We start from the raw sequence: 8663 nt of genomic DNA, 5'->3' as shown, positions 1-8663 counted from the left end.
GATAAACACAACTCCTTCACACAAAACAAGCGTTTAGGTGTGAATAGGCAATTTGGCTCCCCAACACAAGGCGAGGTCCTATTTTAAGATATGAGGGTGTGGCGTTGGTTTGGTTTCAAAATCAACAAGCAGAAAAGGCTTCACCAGTTACATATGGCATTCTATCACTCAGCAGAAAAATGGTTGGGTTGGGGAAAAAAGGTCAAGTGAAATGTGACTTTTATTTGCAGACAAATAACAGTGGCAGCAGGGAAACGATCATTCCTTTTAGTCTTTTATAGCCTGTGTTCTGCGCTAAACCCTATAATGTGGTGGAAAGTAATCAAGTAAATGAAGGTCAGTATAATCAACAGACCTCAGTTTCATTCAGTAGTATTTCTGTAAATACAGTAAATAAAATTTTATTTAGGTCTACTAGGTCCATTGCATCAGACAGAAATACTGTATATGAATGATTCGATGAAGCCACAAATTTAAGAAAGTTTTTCTTTTAGGTTTGTGTGAATTTACCCTTCAATGGATTAAGAAACCAAAACCAGGCTTTGACATGGCACACTCTTTATTTTGGGCTGCAATTTCAGTTGTGCTAAATTAAACTTTCATTTTGGGGCAATTCTATACACAATATAGGCTATTAACTGGAAAATAGATGGAGTTGTTATTACGTGCAATATGTGAAGTCATATAGTATGATACGTTTGCTGCAAAGAAGAGGTTTGGATTTAGATCAATCCAAATTTTCTTTATTGCCAAGGCGGCGTGCTGCTGAATGAATAAGAGGCGTGTCCCGCGAGGGGCGTGGCTACACCTGCAGGGACGTCAACAAATTGAGGACACAAACGTGCCATTTTCATTTTAGATTCACACACAGATCCGACAGGCAACTTTTAACATGAAGTCTTTATCTTCACCAGAGTCCCCGCGACAAAGGACTACGAGAAGGGTAAGATGCTGCACATTCTAGTGTAAGAAACGCATGTGTCTAAAGTATTGTTTAGGGATATTATTGTAGCCTAATGTTTTACTTTTCAACCCAAAGCTCTCCAAACCTCTGATGGAGAAACGGAGACGGGAGAGGATTAACCACAGTCTGGAGACACTGCGACTTCTGATGCTGGAGAACACACACGATGAGGTATGTCATGTATGCATCATTTTGGACAAAAGGGTAATAGCTCAGTGTTTATTTTGTAGCTTGTACTTTATACCGACTTTTAGTGAGTGATTTGTACTCTGATTTTCCATTTAGAAACTGAAGAATCCAAAGGTGGAGAAGGCTGAGATTCTGGAGAGTGTGGTCCATTTCCTGAAGACAGACAAGGAGGTGGAGAGGGGTCACCGGGCCACGAAGAAAGTCCTGTCCAGGGTGCAGAGACCGACTTGTTCCCGCCAACAAAACTACCACGACGGCATGAGATCCTGTCTGATGCGGGTCAGCCACTTCATAACCAGCAAAAGCCAGAAGTCCGAGGAAACCGGTGGGGGTACAGCCCAGGCCTCTCTTGCGCATGCCGAACCCCAGTCTCTCCCTTCCTCTCCCGGACACATCCACGGGGCACTGATACCTGCTCCTGTTGGTGGCTCGGCGGCTCTGTCTCCTCTGACCCACCATCACAGCCAGCACGGGATCTGCGCTCCATACCAAACCCAGACTGGCATCCACTGTGACACCAGGGAGCTGCTCTCCTCCACTGCACCCCGCGCGCACACTGACCCTGTGTGGCGACCCTGGCCTCAGTGACAGACTTTGACACACATTTATATTTTAGATATGTACTCTATGCCGGCAGACTGTGTAAATATATAGTTTATTGTACAGCCTGGATTATTTTGTATAGTGAAGATATTTCCCCTGACAGCTCTCACATGTAAGATGGAGTTCCCCACTGATCTTCAATCATATTTTTTCTTTTTTATATTTTAGCTGTGAATATGTGATATTTTCAGAAGGCAGTGTCCGCAAGATTTTTTTTTGTAACAAACACGAATACTGTGTATTTGCTGTTGCTGAAGCGCGCGCGTAAAAGCGCTTTACCTTCTTTGACTTTTACAGCTGAGATGCTGCTCTATTGCTGCTATTGCTCTGAGATGTATATATTTGAGACATGATCCTGGAATGTATTTTATGATTGTGGCTGTTGACTTCTCTGGTCCTGTTTACAATAAAAGTACAATTTCCTGATCATTCCAGATTATTCGAGTGGCCTGTTTGCTGTGTGAACAGCTTGTACTTCAGCCCTACTTTTAAAGGAAAGTGGGACATTCACAGGACAGTTTTCAAATACTTTATCCGGGCTGAACAACAGTTATGAAACACTGTCCATTGACATGTTGATGCGAGGAGCTGGTTGCTTCTCTTCATCTTAAGTACGGTTTTTCAAATGAAAATGAGCGAACGAGAGTGGCCATTCACACACTGTCCAGTACCCAGACTGCTTCAGGTGTGGTAGCATCCAATCTAAATCCACAAATTCCTGACCCAACTCTGCGTTATATAGATCCAGGAAAATGTTAGTGTAGCCCTGCAGTTAGTATAATAAGCATAAATCAATAAAATATGCAGTATTTTCAGTATTTGTGTATTATTCTGTTACATAGCATACATAATTTCAAAACAAAAAACTGTAGGCCCATGTGTTTTCAGTCCCTTTTGGCTGACCAAAAACAAATGTTCAGCTGTTTTTTTTACTACCTAATGAAAATCTCCAGGTGCAGACTTGCACTGTTCGTGTTGGAAGAGCCACTAAAACAGAGATAGCAAACCACAGCAGCTGTCACTGATGCTGAATCATGCTTCCCATAGCATTAGTTAGATATGTTGTGATTTAGTATGATTAAGCACTGAGGGAACACTGTTAGCATTAACTGAGTGAATATACAATCATGTTAAAATCAGCAATGTTACCAAAGCAGTTTTAAGTATCTACAGGTTAGGCTCATAGACTGTAGATATCGCTATTTAAGTTTCAGAATTTGAGGATCTGATATGGTTTGCAGATTGAAAAGTGTGGACAGTGTGTTAATGGCCACTGTCGTGTGCTTTTCTACATTTGAAAACGGCACTAAAGGCAACAGGCTCCCGCTTATCAACACATCAATGCACACTTGAAGGTCTCCTAACTGCTCTCCATCCTGGGTTAAGTAGCCTATCCCCTCTCCCCTTTCATGGGAATAATAAAAGGCAAGTAGGCAGCTCCTCTCATCTGTAAAAAACTTGATTATTGCAGCCATAAATTTTAAATGTGCTGAGGAAGATTGAAATTGGGCTTTACACTTTGTTGATAAGGGATATAGCCTAAAATGATTGCGCACTGAGCAGCTTTTATTCCAGGGTACAGAAGATGCGTCTATAGGTTATATTCTATATTAGGAGGAGAATATTCGAAAAACTATAGGATTTATCTTCTTATGACCCTTTGATTGTATAGCCTAATAGGCCTACTGAGGGCGATATAGCACCATTATCTATCACTACTTGTGAAAATGAATTAATTATTATTAGCTATTAGCAATAGCCTACAGCAAATTAAATTATCAATACACTATTATATTTTCAGTCGTAGACTACATTCTAAGATATTGTCCGACCTTTTTAATTTAGGCTATGCTTTGGTCCTGACTGATGCGCAACTTCCGTTTAAAGTCGATCCACGTTTGTACAAAATAGCACCTGATTATAGATAAAAAAACACTTATTACACCATTAGTCGCTGTCTGTAACGTTAAAGCCTACGTTTATCTTAAAAGTGTTCTCTCTTACAGGCATTCCTTCAAAGCCTGTGTGAAAACATCCTCTATCAAAGCGGGTGTTAGTCCCGCTGGGCTGATCTCTGGACTGGATGCTCTTTTGTGCGACTTTAAGCTTTAAACCTCCTGGAGAAAAGCCCGCAGGACTAAGTAAATCAATTAAAGTTGGAATCAGATTAGGGTTTCATCTGATGGGCATCTGCCTAAATGAGGATTAAACGGGTCCAGAGGCAGAATTTATTGTCAGTGTATAACAGATAAGGATTAGTTAAATGCAGATATAAAGGTCTCTGGATTGTTTACTTTGGACAAAAAGCACCCGGAAATTTGCCTCAGAACAACTGCAGATTAACCTTAAACTTTAATTGCAAAAAACTCTTAGTTTTCAAACAGTAGCCTCTGACAGCCACCACACTGCTAAACTTTTCACACAGCAGTTGTTCCTGAAACTGTTGGCTTTTACCACATCGGCGCGAACACAATAAAGCAAAGTGATAAATCACCTTTTGGCCTCACCAACAAACCCTCTGATGACTGCAGTTCACATAAAAAGCCATCAGTTCTTTTTATAGAAATATCACATTAAACTTTTGGGCTTATTGTAAGATTGTCTCGAGTTTGTCCGTTTTTATTGCAGTAACTTTCTTGGACTTCAGCCTATCTAAAACGTTGCAGTCAAATTTGTTACAACGTGAATAAGTCAGATATAATAAGCTACAGATCTTACTTTAAACTTCTGACCATTTCAGCCTATACTTTAGATATAGGTGATGCACCAGTAGCCACGTGTCGGCCAGGTTTACAGCCGAAGTCTGGATGTTATAAAAGCAGCCCACCTCCAGGTGTTAATGGGCTTGCTGCCGCCCACGCGCCAGAGGTGACAGGCTCGTGCACAAAAAACAGCGTTTGGTGGTACAGTGTTATTATTGTGAATCTGAGTGGTGTAATTTGTAGCCCAAATTCAACACAGGCTGTATTAAATTAGCTTTTGTTATGGTTCAGCACTAAAAACAAACTAACCTGTAATTTAGACCCATATTGTACAAAAAAAAAACTTTCAATTCAAAATACTAATTTTTGTATGGCATGAAACTATTTTAGTAATTTATATTTGACTCCAGTATGTCAATGCATTCACAACATGTGTCGCCCTATGTGTGTGCTGGTTGTGTAGGCTAAGCTACATTGTATAAAGATACAAATTTGTTAGCTGACAGGCTAGCATGTTGCCTGCTCTTCATTATTAGGCTACAAATGTCGCCTAAGTGTTTGAGGGAACATTTGTGCTGTAGTTTACAGTGAATTATAGTGGGTCAGAAATATAGCTCAGTGGTGTATTAAAGAATTCAATGTACTGCCTAGACAACTTAAGCTGGCTGAGGCATCAGGAAAGATGTAACCAAAATATGCAGGGTACTTGCTGTTTTAAACGAGCTGGCGTTTGTTACAAAGATTTATTTGGGGGGGTTCTTAAGACCGTAGAAGACTTTGTTTTAGATTATTCATGCAGCCAAAATCCTCTGCTGGTGGTATAGACAGCAGGTGAAAGCACATTCATTAATGTGAACAAAGCTGCACTGCTGGGCTTTTTTCCCCCCACTCATGCGAGGTGTGGGCGGGTCAGTGACTGGACAACATCTGCTTCAGTGGCCACCAGCCTGCCCCAGCAATTAAAGCAAATGTTCAACAGAAACAAGCACACACTGAAAATGTGCCACCCAAGCTTGTTTAGTGTGATCAGTTCAAACTGAAGAAGGTATGACCTTTCATGAAAAACATGTTTATTAGTAACAACAGAAAAGTCACAGTAATAACGCTGCTTAATGACAAGATACAAGCAGAATTGACTCTGCCTTATGTTGTAGGTTTACATTTTATTGTGACTAACCCCTTCTATTTTTATCTCTATGCGCATGTGTGTGAGCATACAGCTGGATCACTTGGTCAAACTTTGCCCACAGCCAAGCCCTGAGCTCTCTGAAACTCCTGCTGCAAACTGGACAAGACTTCTCGATGCTGTTCAGATTTCTTTTCCATGTCTTTCAGGAGCATCTCGTACCTTTGACTGTAAAGGGACAAAAACAATGAGGGAGAATAAAAATGTAAATGAAGAATGAATTTCACAATTTTAAAGAAACAACAAAATGAACCACATTTGTGTTTATGTCCACTGAAAGTGCAAACACAAAAGAGGCGTTGCTCACACGTCTGTATAAAACATCACTTTTTCCCACTCTGTGCCATGTACTGATAATTCTATTTTGACTATATCTATCCAACACAAGCCTATGCATGGAGGTTGTAAATTGTCTGTCCATCCTACTCATTACTGCCCTCTACATGTGAGGGAACATGATAGCACAGCTAAGATATGCACAAATATCTACATTGAGCTAGTTGTACCTAGTCAGAGCCCTGTTTCAGAAAGCAGGCTTAACAAACTCTGAGCTTATCCCTGAGCTCTGGGTTGATTGAGCCTGAGGTGGGAAACTCTACTAAGTTCAATTAACTCTGAGTATGTGAAGCCTGATGGAAGCGAGTGTACGGGGAGGAAAAAAAGCCATCATAAATGTAGCTCCGATACTATGAATCACCATGGCAACGAGTAAATAAAGGCAGATCATCCATTTTAATCGGGTGGGGCTAGAAATGTGAATGCGTGCCAACACGGACCATGATAGGCTCTAAAATGCAGGAGTGGAGGAAGGATCGATACGTTACCATTAGTACTTTCTATACAGTGTTGCTCATTCATCATTTAGGCTTACCAGACTGGAATTTCCTTAATGAATGATAAAGAGCTACAGCCCATTACATTTATTAAGCTTTTAAAGATGCAGATGCTTTCTGAAACGGGGGCCCAGGGGCCTACTTGTGTTATGAATTTCCAGTCAACGTTGCTCAGGTGGCTGTTAAGACTGCACATATGTGAAGAATGAGACGGTGTAATATAATTTTAAAATACCCAATATCATGGTGCTATCTAACAGGAGTTACTGTATATAAAATTGAATAAGATTAATATATATAACACTTGAAGTTCCTGTGTGATACTTTTAGTATATTATGCAATAAATGTGGTGATATTTACCCTTTATAATAAATCATGCTGACAATTCCTTTGACATTTATAAAATCACAGCTAATAACGTTTAGGCTAATTATCACTTGATATAACATGATAGTCGCGTTTTTGCTTTAATACATGATGGACAACTGGCAGAAAGCCTATCAGGGTAATGGTAAACGTATCCATGCAAATTCACTGTCCAGGCAGGTAACAATACTCCAGTGTCCTCAACGTTAAGGCAAAAGAAAGCTGCATTTCTCAGCCACGTTTGGAAGAGCTGTCAAAATCGGACAGGCCTGGTTAGCCTGTAATGATGCACTCAATCCAGGAATGAAAATGGTGGCACAGTAAGTGAAACGGATTAGAACAGGTGTGTTTCAAGTGTTCTTATGTGTGACATAGGAAGAATGTAATGATGAATCATAACCACAGTGTATTTGCACAGTAGGTGCCTGCTAAAGTATCTTCTCAGGGCATGCAGAAACACTCCCATTTATGTGTCAGTTATAATCACTGCTACAGTACCATCAAATTAATTAATTAACAGACATTCAAATTAAATTTCACATTCAAAGATTTATAAATTGCAGCTCAATGCAATTTCTAATTCCACCAGTGACTACAGTCAGCTGTGTGAGCATTACTGACCCCTTTTAACTGAAACCACACTGGACTTATGGTTATATGGAATATGGACGTTTATACGACTGCTCTGGTCAAACTGGGTCCCAGTACACTGTCAAGATCTCTTAGCATAGCACCTGTACAGGATGTAAAACTACTGGCATGACCACTATGAAATGGACCACAGCTTTAGTGACTCACATCTCTCCGTTGATGTACTCCAGCCTTTTTGTGACTGTGGCTTTGGCTTCATCCAGGTCTTGCTTCACTAACACTGGGCCAATGAGCTTATAAACTGTGTTTGAGCTGTCCAGCAGATCAAGTTCCTGTTAAGACAGAGATCATATCTTTAATACTGATTATCCAAATACACAAGATTTACATGCCAACACTGGCAGTTCAGTTTTTTAATAAGGTAAATGAGCTGTGATTTACCTCTTTGACAATGTTGTTCTCTGTCAGCTGCGTCTCCAGCTTTTGTCTGGCTGACATGCTCTTGCTAACATCTAAACAGACATGAATTAGTGAGACTATTAATAGATATATTTAAATGTAATGGCAGTATTGTTGCAACCAAAAATACTACTTTCTATGTAAAGATAATATTTAAAGCTCTAGTTGTCCTAATATGGTTAGTTAACGTTAGCTCGACACAACATGGCACGATATGAGAAACCATGCAAGCTGGCACCTACCTTTTTGCATTAGTGTATATTTTTCTACTTCCGCTTTCAATTTCTTTTGAATGGCCTCTGCCATATTTGCGTTTGATCGAAAAAGTACTATAGATTGAGTAAATATAAGAGATTAGAGACAGGTAGCTAAATGTGGTATGACATGAAAGCTATGCGTTAGCTAACAGGAAAGGGCAGCGGCTAGAGCGGATATTGGCTGATCCCTTCAAAGTAAGAGCAGGGTTGTATATTCATTACAAAATATTGGAATCTCATAATAACTTTGTCCCTTTGTCTAAAAGTATGGGCTTAATTTTGAATGTTATTTATTTATTTTTGTGTTGTTTGTTTTCTTATTTGCCTGTTTCCATATTGTCTGTACTCCCCGTATTGTTGTGTCTGTTAATATACTATTGTATTAATAAAGTTTTGAAAAAAATCCTTCCAAATAAATTATCACGAATCAAGAACACGGATAAATAATGAACATTAAAGCTACTGCACAGTTTGTATATTTGTATTTAATTTAATTTACATGTGTTGTTGAT

The 8663-nt window shown here is 39.7% G+C and overlaps 2 protein-coding genes across 2 annotated transcripts; one reads left to right on the top strand and one right to left on the bottom strand.

Annotated features, from left to right (window-relative positions):
• Positions 1-803: 803 nt before the first annotated feature.
• Positions 804-2142, top strand: her5 (hairy-related 5). The gene is made up of 3 exons (XM_038699915.1): positions 804-943; positions 1040-1135; positions 1250-2142. Exons 1-3 carry the CDS (start codon positions 893-895, stop codon positions 1739-1741), a joined length of 639 nt encoding a protein of 212 aa, XP_038555843.1. The 5' UTR covers positions 804-892; the 3' UTR covers positions 1742-2142.
• Positions 2143-5506: 3364 nt separating this feature from the next.
• pfdn6 (prefoldin subunit 6) lies at positions 5507-8315 on the bottom strand. The gene is made up of 4 exons (XM_038700194.1): positions 8137-8315; positions 7877-7947; positions 7643-7767; positions 5507-5812 (listed from the first exon to the last, which is right to left on the bottom strand). Exons 1-4 carry the CDS (start codon positions 8198-8200, stop codon positions 5692-5694), a joined length of 381 nt encoding a protein of 126 aa, XP_038556122.1. The 5' UTR covers positions 8201-8315; the 3' UTR covers positions 5507-5691.
• Between the last annotated feature and the right edge of the window lie 348 nt (positions 8316-8663).

Source organism: Micropterus salmoides, unplaced genomic scaffold, assembly GCF_014851395.1.
Source record: "Micropterus salmoides isolate LMB-PRFRI ecotype aquatic unplaced genomic scaffold, ASM1485139v1 Ms_hic_scaffold_5, whole genome shotgun sequence".
In the NCBI taxonomy this organism is placed as follows: Eukaryota; Metazoa; Chordata; class Actinopteri; order Centrarchiformes; family Centrarchidae; genus Micropterus; species Micropterus salmoides.
Note: the sequence above shows the minus strand (reverse complement) of the source record. Positions and strands in the feature narration are given on the sequence as shown.